The 18751-nt window shown below is 42.0% G+C and overlaps 1 protein-coding gene across 2 annotated transcripts; it reads right to left on the bottom strand.

Annotated features, from left to right (window-relative positions):
- Positions 1–9869: 9869 nt before the first annotated feature.
- On the bottom strand, positions 9870–17547 carry LOC106609125 (uncharacterized). Of its 2 annotated transcripts, XM_014207594.3 has the most exons (5): positions 17450–17547; positions 15444–15699; positions 15202–15305; positions 14532–14634; positions 9870–14224 (listed from the first exon to the last, which is right to left on the bottom strand). In XM_014207594.3, exons 2-5 carry the CDS (start codon positions 15685–15687, stop codon positions 13281–13283), a joined length of 1395 nt encoding a protein of 464 aa, XP_014063069.1. In that variant the 5' UTR covers positions 15688–15699; positions 17450–17547; the 3' UTR covers positions 9870–13280. The 2 variants fall into 2 exon arrangements, with proteins under 2 accessions (XP_014063069.1, XP_014063059.1); XM_014207584.3 differs by lacking the exon at positions 17450–17547 and having other exon boundaries at positions 15444–17420.
- Positions 17548–18751: the final 1204 nt, after the last annotated feature.

The raw sequence follows: 18751 nt of genomic DNA, 5'->3' as shown, positions 1-18751 counted from the left end.
CAAACTATAGTTTTGTCAAGTCGGTTAGGACATCTACTTTGTGCATGACACAAGTAATTTTTCCAACAATTGTTTACAGACAGATTATTTCACTTCTAACTCACTGTATCACAATTCCAGTGGGTCAGAAGTTTACATACACTAAGTTGACTGTGCCTTTAAACAGCTTGGAAAATTCCAGAAAATGCTTCTGATAGGCTAATTGACATCATTTGAGTCAATTGGAGGTGTACCTGTGGAAGTATTTCAAGGCCTACCTTAAAACTCTGTCTCCTAGAGATAAACGTACTTTGGTGTGAAAAGTGCAAATAAATGCTAGAACAACAGCAAAGGACCTTGTGAAGATGCTGGTACAAAAGTATCTATATCCACAGTAAAACGAGTCCTATATCGACATAACCTGAAAGGCCGCTCAGCAAGGAAGAAGCCACTGCTCCAAAACCACCATTAAAAAAAGCCAGACTACGGTTTGGAACTGCACACGGGGACAAAGATCATACTTTCTGAAGAAATGTCCTCTGGTCTGATGAAACAAAAACAACTGTTTGGCCATAATGACCATTGTTATGTTTGGAGGAAAAAGGGTGAGGCTTGCTAGCCGAAGAACAGCATCCCAACCATGAAGCACGGGGGTTGCAGCATCATGTTGTGGGGGTGCTTTTCTGCAGGAGGGACTGGTGCACTTCACAAAATAGATGGCATCACGAGGAAGGGAAAAGTATGTGGATATATTGAAGCAACATCTCAAGACATCAGTCAGGAAGTTAAAGCTTGGTCGCAAATGGGTCTTCCAAAAGGACAATGACCACAAGCATACTTCCAAAGTTGTGGCAAAATGGCTTAAGGACAACAAAGTCAAGGTATTGGAGTGGCCATCACAAAGCCCTGACCTCAACCCTATAGAAAATTTGTGGCCAGAACTGAAAAAGAGTATGCGAGCATGGAGGCCTACAAACCTGACTCAGATAACCAGCTCTGTCAGGAGGAATGGGCCAAAATTCACCCAACTTATTGTGGGAAGCTTGTGGAAGGCTACCTGACATGTTTGACCCAAGTTAAACCATTTTTAAAGGTAATGCTACCAAACACTAATTGAGGGTATGTAAACTTCTGACCCACTAGGAATGTGATGAAAGAAATACAAGCTGAAATAAATCATTCTCTCTACTGTAATTCTGACATTTCAGGGACAGGGAATTTTTACTCATTAAATGTCAGGAATTGGGAAAAACTGAGCTTAAATGTATTTGGCTAAGGTGTATGTAAGCTTCTGACTTCAACTGTATGTTTTCTAGGTGTCATGGAACGAGTGATCATTGTTCCAGAGGAGGGATTGTTGGAGATTGACTTTAGAAGTGACTAATGTGTTATGGGTAAGATGGAATGACTTATGTGCGAATGTATTTGTGGCCGGAGGCAAGGTATTGGAGACAGGATGTTTGCATAAGGGTGTTAATTGCAGTCTGGCAAGACCGTCATCAGTGTATTATGTGGAGTCCCAAAAACCAAGGCATTAACATTATAGGGAATTGGGAGAGCGGAATGGAATGTGACTGAGGAGATCTGTGTGGCTCATAAATTAAGGAAGGAGGTAGTATATCACTCCGCTGTGTATAATGATATCAGGAAATAGCTCGTAGGAGAGGAAGGACAGCTAACTGTGCACAATATAGAGACTACGAAGTTAAATTGAAAGTCACACACACCCAGATCATGGTGGGAGTAGCAGAGATAGTGTGATCATTTCAGGCACCATTGTCAAATTTCAATGATGGGTTCGTCAAAGGTACAATGCTTATGGATGCTATAGTAACAGCATGGAACTGGACTATAGTGCAAATTAGGAGATTTTGAAGTTTTCATCATGGGCAGTATTAGTAGTAGCAGGGGTTACCTTAGTGGCATTGTTGGGATATCATCTTCTGAGGGCATTGATGTGAAATGTATGTACAGTGCTGAGTTACCTCAAGATGAGGTAAAGTTGATTAGGGCCACCGCACGTGTATATCGATCGGGTGGCCATGGAGGAGATTTACATTTACATTTAAGTCATTTAGCAGACGCTCTTATCCAGAGCGACTTACAAATTGGTGCATTCACCTTATGATATCCAGTGGAACAACCACTTTACAATAGTGCATCTAAATCTTTTAAGGGGGGGGGGGGTTAGAAGGATTACTTTATCCTATCCTAGGTATTCCTTAAAGAGGTGGGGTTTCAGGTGTCTCCGGAAGGTGGTGATTGACTCCGCTGTCCTGGCGTCGTGAGGGAGCTTGTTCCACCATTGGGGTGCCAGAGCAGCGAACAGTTTTGACTGGGCTGAGCGGGAACTGTGCTTCCTCAGAGGTAGGGAGGCGAGCAGGCCAGAGGTGGATGAACGCAGTGCCCTTGTTTGGGTGTAGGGCCTGATCAGAGCCTGAAGGTATGGAGGTGCCGTTCCCTTCACAGCTCCGTAGGCAATCACCATGGTCTTGTAGCGGATGCGAGCTTCAACTGGAAGCCAGTGGAGAGAGCGGAGGAGCGGGGTGACGTGAGAGAACTTGGGAAGGTTGAACACCAGACGGGCTGCGGCGTTCTGGATGAGTTGTAGGGGTTTAATGGCACAGGCAGGGAGCCCAGCCAACAGCGAGTTGCAGTAATCCAGACGGGAGATGACAAGTGCCTGGATTAGGACCTGCGCCGCTTCCTGTGTGAGGCAGGGTCGTACTCTGCGAATGTTGTAGAGCATGAACCTACAGGATCGGGTCACCGCCTTGATGTTAGTGGAGAACGACAGGGTGTTGTCCAGGATCACGCCAAGGTTCTTAGCACTCTGGGAGGAGGACACAAGGGAGTTGTCAACTGTGATGGCGAGATCATGGAACGGGCAGTCCTTCCCCGGGAGGAAGAGCAGCTCCGTCTTGCCGAGGTTCAGCTTGAGGTGGTGATCCGTCATCCATACTGATATGTCTGACAGACATGCAGAGATGCGATTCGCCGCCTGGTTATCAGAAGGGGGAAAGGAGAAGATTAATTGTGTGTCGTCTGCATAGCAATGATAGGAGAGACCATGTGAGGATATGACAGAGCCAAGTGACTTGGTGTATAGCGAGAATAGGAGAGGGCCTAGAACAGAGCCCTGGGGGACACCAGTGGTGAGAGCGCATGGTGCGGAGACAGATTCTCGCCACGCCACCTGGTAGGAGCGACCTGTCAGGTAGGACGCAATCCAAGCATGGGCCGCGCCGGAGATGCCCAACCCGGAGAGGGTGGAGAGGAGGATCTGATGGTTCACAGTATCAAAGGCAGCAGATAGGTCTAGAAGGATGAGAGCAGAGGAGAGAGAGTTAGCTTTAGCAGTGCGGAGAGCCTCCGTGACACAGAGAAGAGCAGTCTCAGTTGAATGCCCAGTCTTGAAACCTGACTGATTAGGATCAAGAAGGTCATTCTGAGAGAGATAGCAGGAGAGCTGGCCAAGGACGGCACGTTCAAGAGTTTTGGAGAGAAAAGAAAGAAGGGATACTGGTCTGTAGTTGTTGACATCGGAGGGATCGAGTGTAGGTTTTTTCAGAAGGGGTGCAACTCTCGCTCTCTTGAAGACGGAAGGGACGTAGCCAGCGGTCAAGGATGAATTGATGAGCGAGGTGAGGTAGGGGAGAAGGTCTACGGAAATGGTCTGGAGAAGAGAGGAGGGGATAGGGTCAAGTGGGCAGGTTGTTGGGCGGCCGGCCGTCACAAGACGCGAGATTTCATCTGGAGAGAGAGGGGAGAAAGAGGTCAAAGCACAGGGTAGGGCAGTGTGAGCAGGACCAGCGGTGTCGTTTGACTTAGCAAACGAGGATCGGATATCGTCAACCTTCTTTTCAAAATGGTTGACGAAGTCATCCGCAGAGAGGGAGGAGGGGGGGGGGAGGGGGAGGAGGATTCAGGAGGGAGGAGAAGGTAGTAAAGAGCTTCCTAGGGTTAGAGGCAGATGCTTGGAATTTAGAGTGGTAGAAAGTGGCTTTAGCAGCAGAGACAGAAGAGGAGAATGTAGAGAGGAGGGAGTGAAAGGATGCCAGGTCCGCAGGGAGGCGAGTTTTCCTCCATTTCCGCTCGGCTGCCCGGAGCCCTGTTCTGTGAGCTCGTAGTGAGTCGTCGAGCCACGGAGCAGGAGGGGAGGACCGAGCCGGCCTGGAGGATAGGGGACAGAGAAAATCAAAGGATGCAGAAAGGGAGGAGAGCAGGGTTGAGGAGGCAGAATCAGGAGATAGGTTGGAGAAGGTTTGAGCAGAGGGAAGAGATGATAAGATGGAAGAGGAGAGAGTAGCGGGAGAGAGAGAGCGAAGGTTGGGACGGCGCAATACCATCCGAGTAGGGGCAGAGTGAGAAGTGTTGGATGAGAGCAAGAGGGAAAAGGATACAAGGTAGTGGTCGGAGATTTGGAGGGGAGTTGCAATGAGATTAGTGGAAGAACAGCATCTAGTAAAGATGAGGTCAAGCGTATTGCCTGCCTTGTGAGTAGGGGGGGAAGGTGAGAGGGTGAGGTCAAAAGAGGAGAGGAGTGGAAAGAAGGAGGCAGAGAGGAATGAGTCAAAGGTAGACGTGGGGAGGTTAAAGTCACCCAGAACTGTGAGAGGTGAGCCATCTTCAGGAAAGGAACTTATCAAGGCGTCAAGCTCATTGATGAACTCTCCAAGGGAACCTGGAGGGCGATAAATGATAAGGATGTTAAGGTTGAAAGGGCTGGTAACTGTGACAGCATGGAATTCAAATGAGGAGATAGACAGATGGGTCAGGGGAGAAAGAGAGAATGTCCACTTGTGAGAGATGAGGATTCCAGTGCCACCACCCCGCTGGCTCGATGCTCTAGGGGTATGCGAGAACACGTGGGCAGACGAAGAGAGAGCAGTAGGAGTAGCAGTGTTATCTGTGGTAATCCATGTTTCCGTCAGCGCCAGGAAGTCTAGGGACTGGAGGGTAGCATAGGCTGAGATGAACTCAGCCTTGTTGGCTGCAGACCGGCAGAGATGGGGAGCGAAGTGAAAATGACATGGCTTGGGAACACCTCTTGGAACCTGTGGCCGGACGGGGGAAGACTGGGTGAAAGCATGAGGTTTTTTAGGGCCTTCATGTTTGTGGTCCCCAGCAGAACAGTATCCTGAAGGTATAGAGTCAGGTGAAGAGTAGGAATCATCATGTTATCAAACTTTGGTTTTTCTTATATAATTATGCATAGCTTAGCACATTTTTTATACTTGTTATATTTTGTTTTTTCTTTTCAAGTCTTGCTATCACTCTCTTATGAACCAGAAGGAGAAAAATAAAATAAAAAATTGTTTATGTAATTTCCAAGTTTATATAATGTTGAACAGTGGAATTATTGTTCAAAAAGGGGGGACTGATGGGTTCTGACTTCTAAACTTGAAAATATGAAATATCCTTATTCATGTCACTGAGGGATAGAGGGGAATGCAGAATGTTAACATTCTGTTCAGAATATGTTATTGTTAGACATCAGGTATCCTATGGAAAAGAGAAGGTCCACAGTCTGTTACAAGTCAACAGGACAGCCGTGAGTTGGGGAGGAGTGAGGAATTTGGGCCGAGGTCAGGTCAGATGAAGTGAGAAAGAACAGGCATCACTAAAGTCCAGTCTAGCAACCGAGATGTATTGACTGTCCAGATGTTTAAGGAGGAGACTCAGCATAGGACGAAGGTTAAATACCAGTGCTTGTGTAAATATGTCTTTGTCTTATGCAACCGTGACCTAGTGGGTGAATAAATTTGGTTTGAGCTTTACTAGTCGTCTGAGTTTTTACTCTATTTATTTAGAACCTAACACTGGTAATGTGAATGTGTCTTTCAAATCTTGGAATGTTCTTAAACCATTATTGTCCATGATATCTGCAAGGATACGGATGCCACATCTGAACCATTGGGGGGGATGCAAAAGGCCGCCCTCCAGATCACAAGGCATTATTGTGAAATACTGGAGTATGGACATGCCATTTTGATTCCCAGTTACATTGTTTTTCAATTGTACACCAAATAGAAATTATGTGAGCAATAATAGGACCAAAGCGTAGGTTACATTGTTTAAGGTGTGTGTGTGTGTATATATATATATATCAGTAAAGACCACCTCTTCCAGGGCAATAGGAGACACCACATTTCTCTCTATACTCAGCCAGAAAGCTGAAGAATCATGTCTAAACCAATTTAGGATGGGGTGAAATGCTAGTGCAGCAATCGATTGTTTTTCTTGTGCAGTGCAAATTGTTTGTGCAATACAACACAAATACAATAAGACTTTTCTGAAACATTACATTTCAAAATGTGATTTAAAGGGGAATGGAAACACTTTAGGACGTGATATCCCATGTATAAATACAGTAAAGTACACACACTAAAGGGAGAAAAAAAATGGTCTGACAAAATAGTGTTTCTTAGACACAATTGCAAGCTTCAAGGAGTTGGTTTGATGGTAAGTGGCGATGTCAGCAGTAAGACTGTCAAGACTCACCTGGACCACCTATTGTGGCCTTTTGTTAAGTAAATTAGCCTAAAAGGAGACTGGAGTGCCACTTTAATGTGGATAGATCATAGAGATAGATATAGGACATATTTGTATATGTGACATTATAGTGTCTGTAAAAGCATGGGCAGCGCCATTGAGGCTATCTCCCTTTTAAAGCAGGGGTTGGAACCAAAATAATTTTCTGATTGTTTTGATCTGAACAGAACCATTATTTTTGGGGGTCAATTCCACTGTTCGGAAAAGCAAAATAATGTTCTGAACCGGTTCGAAACAAAAAAAGTACTGGTTTATATCGTTCCTTTTTAATGCTCTGAAATCTTTATTTTATTTAGCTCAACATTAAAATTACTTCACCAATCAGTGTGGATAGAGCAGCTTGCTATGGAGCAGGCAGGCTATTTTATCTGTATAGGAAAGTCGATAAGAGCTAATTGTATTTTGCCATAACAGCATGGTTAAATCATGATGAAAGACAAACAAACACTGTGCTGCCAGTCACTATGGACAGACAAGTGTAGGCCACGAGATGCAACTGACATTTTGCGGGTGGGGAGAAAGCGAAAGTGGGTGGAGTAGGAGGCTTCGCTTGAAGCGCTGGTCATATTGTTATGACATGCATTATATGAATTAGGCCCACAGAATTACACCTCTGGAGGAGCGGCTTCTATGGAGGAACTTTGAATGTTTTTGAACTTCCGAGAGTTGGCTTAACGTTGGACCAGAGCTAACGTTAGCTAGCTAGCTAACAAGCTTGTGTGTGCAGAGCAGCACGAGAATTAAAAACACACCTTACCTTTTTGTAGTTAATAAATCCAATGTGAAATGTGATAATGTCTTCAGTTGGCTACAGAAACGTATGCTTCGGAGGGGGAGGGCAGGTAGTACACTGTCAAAGATTTCCAGCTGGCAGGCAGACACTGGAATAAGTTTGAGTGACAGAGTGAGGGCTTTGCATAGGCACTTTGTTGCGATTTTTGTGGGACTGGGAAAAAATGCAGCGAACAAAAAATAACTTTATTAACCAGTTCCCATGCATTTTTAAATAATGGTTCTGTTCTGGAACAGTATAAATCACTTTCATTGCCGGTTCTGATTCTGTTCCTCATATAATTGTTATTATTGGTTCTGTTCCATTCCGTTTAAAAGTAGTACATTTTCTTCCTATATCTACTTTAGTGGTGGATGGCAATGTCCATGCTAAAATGGGCAATGTCCATGAGTCCCCTATCTATCTCTATGGGATAGATGCAGCTACATCAGAGATTTGGATTTAATGAGGAGATGCCTAACAATGGGATTCGTTGTCTACAGAGCGGAACGGCAGGCTGTCAACTACCGCCTGTTCTCAATGGAGAGTGAGATGCTATGCTATCCTCATGAATATGCATAGGCCGTCTCGAATTTCTACAGGGACAGCACTGATATAAAGTGTTTTTTTCCGGGTTAAGCTGGCGGGTGTTAAGGAGCGCGGTTAGGCGGGTCATGTTTCGGAGGCCGTGGGGGGGGGGGGGGGGGGGGGGGGGGCAGCGATGAGACAAGATCGAAAATTGGGGAGAAAAAGGGTGTAAATATAACAATAATAAATTTATAACATCAATTTTAAGGGCCAATTCTGGAAAAAAAGAATGTGTGCAAAAGAATACATATTTAAAAATGTCATGTGAGCCTTTGTGAGATATAATTTTACTAGAGTTTTTTGTAAGTCGCTCTGGATAAGAGCGTCTGCTAAATGACTTAAATGTAATGTAAATGTAGAGTGATTGGCTTGGAGGACTGTTTTTTCTAAGGAGGTAGTATTTTTTATATTAATAATAATAATAGTAGTAACAATCACTGTTTGTATGGCACCTTTCATATATTGCTTAAGCACTTTTGAAATATGAATCACACATTTTGTTACAATAGTCCTCAAATGTAAATGACAAATAGCCTACAGACAAAATGTGTTCAGTAAAAATGTTTAAACAATTTAATCATTCATGACTAATTGTGTTCATGGTATGCTGACAATACAATCTCCAGCACTTGAGCAACCTGAATGTTCTCTCTAGGTGAATTCTAAGGTTGTGCTTTTGCAGCAAACCTCTCCCCAGACTGTATTCAGATGAAGGGTCTTTCTCCTGTATGAACACTCTTGTATCTAATGAGATTACTTGAGTCCACTAATTGCTTTCCACACAGTAGGCAAACAAATGGTTTCTCTCGTGTGGACGTTCTGATGTTTCTTCAGATAACCAGGTTGGCTGAACCTTGTGGTGGAAGAATCAGAATTAGTTGTGTAACATAGATAATTAAGATGTCTTATCTGCATAATATGCTTATGTGATATACTTGTTATTAGAATGTATCCCTTCGTACTCTTGTGTTGGCAGTTGCACTTCTTCCTTCAGTTGGGGCTCAGTCACTTGGGGCCCAGAGAGGAGAGGTCAGGCTTGTCTTTCACATGTCCCTGGTGCTATGCAGAATATCAGAAAGGGAAGAGGGCAGGAGGGAACATTGTCTTCATATGTGAATGTGTTTACCTATTCTTAAACCATGTGAAGGGATGGCGTGAATAATGGGGAACCAATTACTTGTCTCCACAATGTCTGTGCGCCAGTCACTCCCTCCTTTGGCATTGGGGGATGTGTGTGGTAGTGTCTGGAACCATTGTATGGCATCTCTGATGTTGCACTTATCCTGGGCTAGTGTATGACCTAGAGGCTCACTACCCTCAGTGACCTTGTCCAGGAGTGGGGTCAAGAAGGGGTTTTACTTGAGATGGGAGTATCTGGAGTTGACAATTGATTTATGCCATTGGATGAGTTGGTGTTTCTGTGCTATGAAGTACCAGGAACGAGACTGGAACCTCGTCTTAGGGGCCAAACTGAACGATAATTAATAGCGAATGCTATCTGGCTACACCTTTCTCATTTAAAAAGTCTCACCTTGTGATCCGTTCAAAACATCTGTGGTTTGTTATGTCGACTAGGGGGTGAATCTTTGCTATAAAAGATCTCAGTAGCCTTTGTCTCGCCGCTCTCAACGGATCATCAGAAACGGTGATTCGTCGACAAGCCATTGCTATTGCAAAGCTCTCACTATTAAAGATTTTGTTTAAGTATAACTCTGACTTGTGTGATAAGTTTGTCTCTCCTCATTTGATAGTAAAGAAATGAACCACCACAACCTCTACCCACACAGAGCAGCTGAAGGGTTTCTCTCCTGCGTGAACCCGCTGGTGAGACTGAAGATACTTAAGACAAATTAAGCTTTTTCTGTAGAAAAACAAAATGTTTTACTTGCTTGCAAACCCTGTGTTACATTTTATATCCTGGAAGAGATGGAGACCAGCACACTGTCGAAAAAAGGAAAACATCCAAAACTGAGCCTTGAATGGAAAATCAAGATATTTATTAGAACATGGTGCCCAAAAAATCATAGTGCAAGAAAGGTTTAAACAAAACAGGTCATCCTCAGTGTAAATCGTCGGCACACAAAGTTGCTCATCCGTGTCCTAGTCTATTATACCAGTACTGCATTTTAACTAGGGTGCCTAAAACCGTAGTAAACATTTCCCAGACAAGAGATATTATGGACTGTCACATTATTAGTCATCTACCTTCATAACAGCACAAGACTGTTTTACAGAATCTTCATTTTCTTTGCTTGGATGCTCCCAAACCTGCAAAAGTTGTTCCAACACTTTTGCCCACAGGACTTCCATTATATCAGCAGCATGTACAGTTGAAGTCGGAAGTTTACATACACCTTAGCCAAATACATTTAAACTCAGTTTTTCACAATTCCTGACATTTAATCCTAGTAAAAATTCCCCGTCTTAGGTCAGTTGGGATCACCACTTTATTTTAAGAATGTAAAATGTCAGAATAACAGTAGAGAGAATTATTTATTTCAGCTTGTATTTCTTTCATCACATTCCCAGTGGGTCAAAAGTTTACATACACTCAATTACTATTTGGTAGCATTGCCTTTAAATTGTTTAACTTGGGTCAAACGTTTCGGGTAGCCTTCCACAAGCTTCCCACAATAAGTTGGGTGAATTTTGGCCCACTCCTCCTGACAGAGCTGGTCTAACTGAGTCAGGTGTGCAGTTCCAAACCGTAGTCTGGCTTTTTTAATGGCGGTTTTGGAGCAGTGGCTTCTTCCTTGCTGAGCGGCCTTTCAGGCTATGTCGATGTAGGACTCATTTTACTGTGGATATAGATACTTTTGTACCCGTTTCCTCCAGCATCGTCACAAGGGTCTTTGCTGTTGTTCTGGGATTGATTTGCATTTTTCGCACCAAAGTACGTTCATCTCTAGGAGACAGAACGCTTCTCCTTCCTGAGTGGTATGACGGCTGCGTGGTCCCATGGTGTTTATACTTGCGTACTATTGTTTGTACAGATGAATGTGGTACCTTCAGGCGTTTGGAAATTGCTTCCAAGGATGAACCAGACTTGTGGAGGTCTACATTTGTTTTTACTGAGGTCTTGGCTGATTTCTTTTGATTTTCCCATTGAAATACATCCAAAGGTACACCTCCAATTGGCTCAAATTATGTCAATTAGCCTATCAGAAGCTTCTAAAGCCATGACATCATATTCTGGAATTTTCCAAGCTGTTTAAAGGCACAGTCAACTTAGTGTATGTAAACTTCTGACCCACTGGAATTCTAAGTTAAATAATCTGTCTGTAAACAATTGTTGGAAAAATTACTTGTGTCATGCACAAAGTAGTCCTAACCGACTTGACAAAACTATAGTTTGTTAACAAAAAATGTGTGGTTGAAAAACGAGTTTTAATGACTCCAACCTAAGTGTATGTAAACGTCTGACTTCAACTGTAGCTGCATCTATCCAAATTAAAAACTTCAAGTTTTCAGATTTTGCTTTCAAAATTAAAAGTCCACTGTAAACGCTATGTGTATTATAAGAAATCAAGATTTTTTGTAGATTTGCATAATGCTAGAACTGTTACAAAATGACAGCCAACTTCATCATGGAAAAATCTAAACCAAAGACAATTACTACTTTATATATGATAAATAATATTATAAATTGGAGCACATTGAGAAATGGTTGGAGCTTAAGTCAATTCATGTAAGGAACATAATAGTCTACTGGTAAGAAAATAAAACATAATACAAAAAAAAAAGATTGTATAATTACTGTTAATTTACTGGTGCGATTGTTCAAGAATGCCTTTTGAAATGTAATGTTTAAGCAAAGTCTTACAGTATTTTTGTTGTATTGCACAAACAAATTGCACTATACAGGTAAAACCTATTGATGGTGTGTTCATAAAACCATGGTCCAGTCTACTCACTTGAGTTCCTAGTATACAAAACAGTTTGAGCAAAAAGCTAGGTCAATGGAAGTGTTGCTGGCCTTTTACTGTGTTCAAACAGCTAAAGTGGAGTGCCTGAACAGTACAAAAACAGCCCTGTACAGAAAAAAAATTGTGTGTGCATAAAACCAGAGTCCAGTCTACCATATTTGGTTAGTAGAGAACCTACTGACTATTTTCCACATCACTTAAGCTGAGACAGGTAATAAAGTTTATTCTCTACAGTCTAATATGTATTCCATATTCGGTCAATTGCAATGGCCGCTATGGAGGGGGAAGAGTAAAAAGCCAGCAACACTTCTTATGACCTAGCTTTTTGTTCAAACTCATCTGCTTTGAATTCTCGGGACTATAGTGAGTAGACTGGACCCTGGTTTTATGGAGACACAATCAATAGTTTTTCCTGTACAGTGCAATATTTGTATACAGAAATGTGTTATTATTTGACCTTGGAACATGTTTTAAAACCCAACTAATACTAATCTCACTTAAATATGAACAAAAATGAATAATTATGATTGTTTAGGCAATCATTTTTCATATGCCATGACTAAATACAGGTTATTTACACTTTTCTACTATTAGAAATTCTACTATTCAGAAATTTCATGACCCGGAAGTGCTTACTTAGTGTTGCTGACGAGAGGCTGGTTCTGCATCCTACTGGATGAGTCAAGAAAGTCAGCAATGTACTGGCCTTTTTCTTACAATTGTTTATTTCACAAAAACACATTTTCAGAGGAAATGTTTACAAAAATAATGTGTGCAAGATAATTCATATTTCCAAATGTCATACATGGGCCTTTGGGAGATATCATTTTACTTGACTGGTTGGCTTGGAGGAGTGTTTTTCCTAAAAGAGGTAGTATTTTTTATATTACTACTACTACTACTACTACTACTACTACTACTACTACTAATAATAATAGTAGTAACAATCAGTTTGTATTGTTCATATATTTCTTGCAGCACTTTTGAAATAATAATGGAGGTACACATACAAAATCATTTGTTTTAATTCCATTCCTTTTGTTATAAGACTACTCCTAAACTGTAAATAACAAATAGCCCAATAGAGACAAAATGTGTTCAGTCAAAATGTTCAAGTAGAATTATTCATGAATAGGTATACTCAGTGACAATACAATCTCCAGCACTAGAGCAACCAGAATAGTTTCTCTCTAGGTGAATTTTAAGAATGTGCTTCGCAGCAAACCTCTCACCACACTGTATGTAGTATCCGGTGTGACTAATGAGATTACTTTGAGTCCACAAACTGCTTTTCACACAGTGGGCTGAGGATGAGTGATAAACAACTTCAATGATAAGAGTTACAAAAACACTAATTCAAAAGTGTATGGAATACTTTTTGGATGATTAACTCCTTCAGTCGAGCACCCAATTCCTTTTTTGTTCAAGCTGGGCTGAAGCACGTTTGGGTATGCTTTCACTCACTGAAAAGTGGTTGGTAAAATACTTTCTTCTCCATCGTGGACACTGATGTGTCTCTTGAGGTGATTGGCCGATATGAAAGTCTTTTCACACTGTGGGCATCGGAACTGCTTGCATCCTTTATGTATGCTAAGGTGGACTTTGAGTGAGCCTGACTGGGCGAAGCGCTTGCCGCAGTGGCTGCAGCCATAGCGTCTCTCCCCTGTGTGAACGCTCTGGTGTCGCTTGAGGTTGCTGGAGTCGGAGAAGCGCTTCCCGCACTGCATGCAGCTGAACGGCTTCTCCCCAGTGTGAACCCTAAGGTGTGTCTTGAGGTTCTTCAGACAAGCCAAAGTCTTACCACAGAAAGTACAAATGAACCGGTTACCTGCTGTGCCGTCTTGGTTGTAATTCACAGCGTCGTTATTATGACTGTCATGGGAGACCCAACCATCCGTCATTACCAAGGCATTGGATCCAGTCTCCATGCCTTTTCGCACAGTCATGTGAGGCTCATCTGAGGGCAACGGCACCCTCTGTCTATTGTCTCTGTAAGCTACAGGTTGTTTTTGCTCAGTTATGGAGCGACTCACCTTGTTCATCGAAAAGGGAAAACTATTCTCTGAATCAGAATTAATATGTACAACATCCACATGAGAGTAAGAGCACTCGGGAAGATCAGCCCCAGGACCCTGGGTGTTAAGGGTCCCAAGTTGTCTGGGGGGCTCAAACATCATACAATCAAAGCCCACATGGTCAAGTATTCCATCACCATCTTCCAATGCTGGGGTTTGAGATCTTTTGTTCACACTCAGATTTTCATTTGATTCTGGCAAGAGGCTGTTGTCCGTTTCACCACTCACCCATATACAAGAGCTGGCGTTTTCCTGTTTGCTGATTGATTGAGCAGCCTCCGTGTCGATGTTGGAATGCCTTTCTCCTCCAACACTGGGATTTAAAGCTCCTACAACATCAACAACACAGTGTGTGAATCACTGAACTGGATGCTAATGAAGGTAATCAAATACTACACATCAGTCAAAGGATATGAGCAATTTCTGAGAAATGTATTAGTATAAATCTAGTCTATATGAAAGCCAAAAATATTGGCATGAAATCTGTTCTACTTATAATTAAATCAATTTATGAATTGTATGCAGTACAGTCTAACATTATTGCAATCATTTTACATGACAGTATTCATTTATCATGTTTTTTTCCCAAAAGGCATAATGAAAACACTGTATTAAGCCCGTCTCCCATTTAATTACCGGTACTCAGTCTCTCTCGTTGGTCATGATTGTCCCAGGCTTCTTCCTGCCTCTCCTCTTTGATGGTAAGTGATTTGGGCTTTATCTCATCCAACGCAGCAGGCTGTTGGACACAAGGTTGGGTAAAATCAATTGGGACGCAAGATATAATTAAGCAATAAGGCCCGAGGAGGTGTGGTATATGACCAATATACCACGGCTAAAGGCTGTTCTTAGGCGCGACGCATCGCTGAGTGCCTGGACACAGCCCTTAGCCGTGGTATATTGGCCATATACCACAAACCCCCGAGGTGCCTTATTGCTATTATAAAACTGGTTACCAACGTAATTAGCGCAGTAAAACTAAATGTTTTGTCATACCCATGGTATACAGTCTGATATACCATGGCTGTCTGCCAATCAGCATTCAGGGCTGGAACCACACAGTTTATAACTGGGAATAATCCACTAACTGTGAGAAAATGTACTCTGTACAGTCACAGTCAAAGACAGCTGAAAAATGATGTAACACATGAACACTAACAGAACAGTAAACAGGTAAAACAGGATTGCAAGATTACCACTTGCATGGGTAAGCTATACGTCATATTTACATTCAGACCTAGGTTATGTTGATAACCACTGAAATATTAGGCTGCCCTTTCTGAAACAAGTGTGGACAAATGCTTACCTTTCTCTGTGTGGTAGTCTGTCCAGTATCACCTGAGGACTTTCCGTCCCTAAACAGGCTGGTGACCAACTGGGAATCAACTCCTCTCCGACAATGTACCTCGCCTAAAATTAGCAGACAAGATAAATTGTTTACATTCACACACAACACACTTTATCAATGGTGTCTTGATAAGTTAATTTCTAAAATGATGTAACCGATACATGTAGTTAGTATGTGTTCTATTGGAACGCTAATCTTACTGCTTGATGTCCTTTTCGATTCCATGCCAAAGTGAGTTCGAGAACGACTGTGCGCGAGGATTGAGCTTCCCATTCCCGCTCTCGGAGCACTCGCACGAGACACTTTCAGCTCCATCATCCGTAGTTTTCTCCTCAACGCTTCATTCTCCTTCTGCCCTTGAGATATCTCCAAATGCAGGACCGCATAGCCATTGTCAACAAGCTCGCAGATTTCAGCCACGGCGGCGTTAGCCAAAACCTCCATGATGGAGGCTAGCTGAGTGTGAAAAGCAACGTCATTTGCCATTATTTGACCGAAAATGGTCTTCGAAAAAGTAATTATTAATGGACGTGTAGTGTAGAAGCAATATACTGTTGATAAGTACAGCTAGATGCAGACACCTCGAAATCAAATTTAGTGTAGTTCACTAAAAAGTAAACAGAGGACCACCAGCGTCTGTCGCCTTTTCTTCTTTGATAAGGTTTAATGACAGTTGGCATCCAATAAATGTTGCATTACCGCCACCTACTAGACTGGAGTACAACTCCCTTATACTTTGCTTGAAAAAAAATAATAAAAAAATACCTTATCATCTACACCACTCACAAAAAAATCTAATAATAAAAAAGTAACACCACCAAACTCCACGATTTAATTGTATTTAGTCCTACCTCAGGCCAACAACCTGAAAGGATGGGAAACCCTGTAACTCTTCTGATGTCAAGTCTCGTATACCCAAATATCTCTCTGCAGCTGCCAACATAACCTAAATTTTCTGCGACTTACATTCCATCCGTGCAGTACAGTTGATAACCATTTCAATAAATGCTAAAAATCAAATCTTACTGAAACATATATCAATTGTTGGCCTATCCCTCTGTACTGGTACAGATCTACTACACACACCACTCCTTAACGTACGTCCTCTCAGGATCCCTCCCCCTTGACCCATCTTCCTCTACTTTCTTCACTGCCTCAGCATATGACAACTTCTGCACTACTCTAACCCTGGAAACCTCAACCTGCTTCTCTCACACGGGACATTTCTGATCTCCAGCCCCATGGGCACCCCTACAATTAACACATACCACTACTTTCCCCAATTTCTTCTTCTTCTTTTAGCTTTATTGGCAGACTACAATCGATACGGTGTATTGCTGCCACCTACTGTACGGGTAGTGAAAAAAGGGTCTTCTTCTTCGTGGTATACAAAGATGTTTTATAACTAACCCAAGATAGACCAGAGCCTGTCGTTTCCAATGGGAGCAAATCAATTAAATCATAGTGGGCAGAACAAGAACAAGCAAGGAGGTGAACAGGGCCAAGCACGAGCTAGTGAGATCCTATTGGCGCGTTCTAGCATTTAATTGTATATTTCTGTTATGGAACGCCTACAATCAATCAATCAAATGTCTTTATAAAGCCCTTTTTACATCATCCAATGTCACAAAGTGCTATACAGAAACCCAGCCTAAAACCCCCAAACAGCAAGCAATGTGATGTGCGAGTGTGCAATAACTAAATTCGCCTTTGCACTCCTCAACAACATTTTTTTTTTTTACTTTGGCAAAAGGTAAAGTCTACAAAACGCAGTCCACTCTGTTTGTTACAGATTCTAGTTTTGGAAACAGAAAATGTTGTGGAGATCAAATGTTTCATTGATGAGAAAATTTGCAGAATGGCCAAAATCCATATTGGCCATGTTCTCCCCCTGCCGGCCACTAGGCTTCCTCCCACCACCATATTTGGTAGCGAGTGGAAATGCCAACTGGATGCTTCACATTTATACATCTGGTGAAACATCTGTATGGAGCAAGATACCTGCCAAAAGGTTTCACGTACGTATCGTTAGGCTCGTAAGAAAATCCATATGTAAATTGTTAGGATCGTAAGAAAAGCCATGCATGAAACATTACACGTAAATGTAAAATTACGTCTGTGAACATACAAACACCATGTTGCGATTACGGACTAACATTTTAGGCTTGAACAAATCATGTGTTGCAATTCTGATGTACAATAATACCTTTTAGAGTTTTGGCAGTTTCATCTCACCTACAAAAAAATGTACACCAAACGGCCTGTGAGGAGTGCTACGAGAACAAGCATAACACAGTAAAAAAAACAGAAGTCAAGGAAACCGGAAAGAGTTATCCTGCACGTTTTCAAGTTAAAAGTCTCTATTCTCTATTACTCAGTTGAGTTTACTTCACATTTAGGTAGCTAACGTAATGGATTTGTTTGCCAGCGTGAGTCTAGATAGCACTAGCTGTATTGTGCCTACAACAGTGAAGTTTCAGTCCGCTAGGTGTATCTCCACAGCATGGGCATCCCCATGCATGCACCTTATTAAAACATGACTAATCCAATATCGCACCATCCCATTCACTGGGCTCTGTCTGCAATCATAACCAGTAGTATCTACCAGGAATAATAAATCATAACCAGTAGTATCTACCAGTAATAATGAATCATAACCAGTAGTATCTACCAGGAATAATGAAACATAGAATAATAATAGATGTTAGGTGAATCTATGAATTATGTATAAACACTGGAGTCTTTGCTACTGTTTATTTCATCTCTCAAAATCTGGCCAAAGCATATTCTTTAGGATTGGTTAATATGAATTTTAAATAATTGCAAATTATTTAACCGGGGTCATGAACTTGTGGACTTTGAAATGAACAAGGGAGAGGTTAAATGTTGACTAAGTCTGGCATAAGCTTATTCCAACACTTTACGATAACTCTGTTGCAGTGGTCTTAGGTCGTCTCCGTATAGGCTATTCCCTCCATCGCGACACTGCTGCCCAGTTGAAGAGCTTGTGATCTTCATGCAGAACCACAGCATCATGCGCCTTCAGAAAAGCACCCCTCAGCCTCAGAAGATGCCCTTCTGTAGCCATAGAGTAATTATACCCTAATGTAAGCCTATTTGGCTACTAGCCAAATAAAGTGCAGAGTATGCATGATGCGTGCAACTTGTTTATTTATAAAGCACTTCTTTTAAAACTACCTCCATATATATCATCATTAATTTCCACTAGATATACTAATTTTAAACCAGATCACAGATGTGGATTACATTAGAGACTCCTGCGGTCTCCACAGAGTTGGGTAGGACTGCCTTTAGTTCCTTTGCGCCTTATTTATGGAACAAACTGCAGATCCAACTTAAGTTAGACACTCTGGTGTCCCTTGCCCATTTCAGAAATGTTATGGAGGATCAATATGATGTTGTCTGTGATTGTTTCTGTTGAATTGTGTCTTTGTTTTGTATGTTTGAAATGTTCTTGTCTGTATGCCTAAAACTGTACACGTCAACA

Source organism: Salmo salar, chromosome 01 (assembly GCF_965601325.2).
Source record: "Salmo salar chromosome 01, fSalSal1, whole genome shotgun sequence".
NCBI classification, from domain to species: domain Eukaryota; kingdom Metazoa; phylum Chordata; class Actinopteri; order Salmoniformes; family Salmonidae; genus Salmo; species Salmo salar.
The sequence above is the reverse complement of the archived record's forward strand: the minus strand, read 5'-3'. Positions and strand labels throughout refer to the sequence as shown.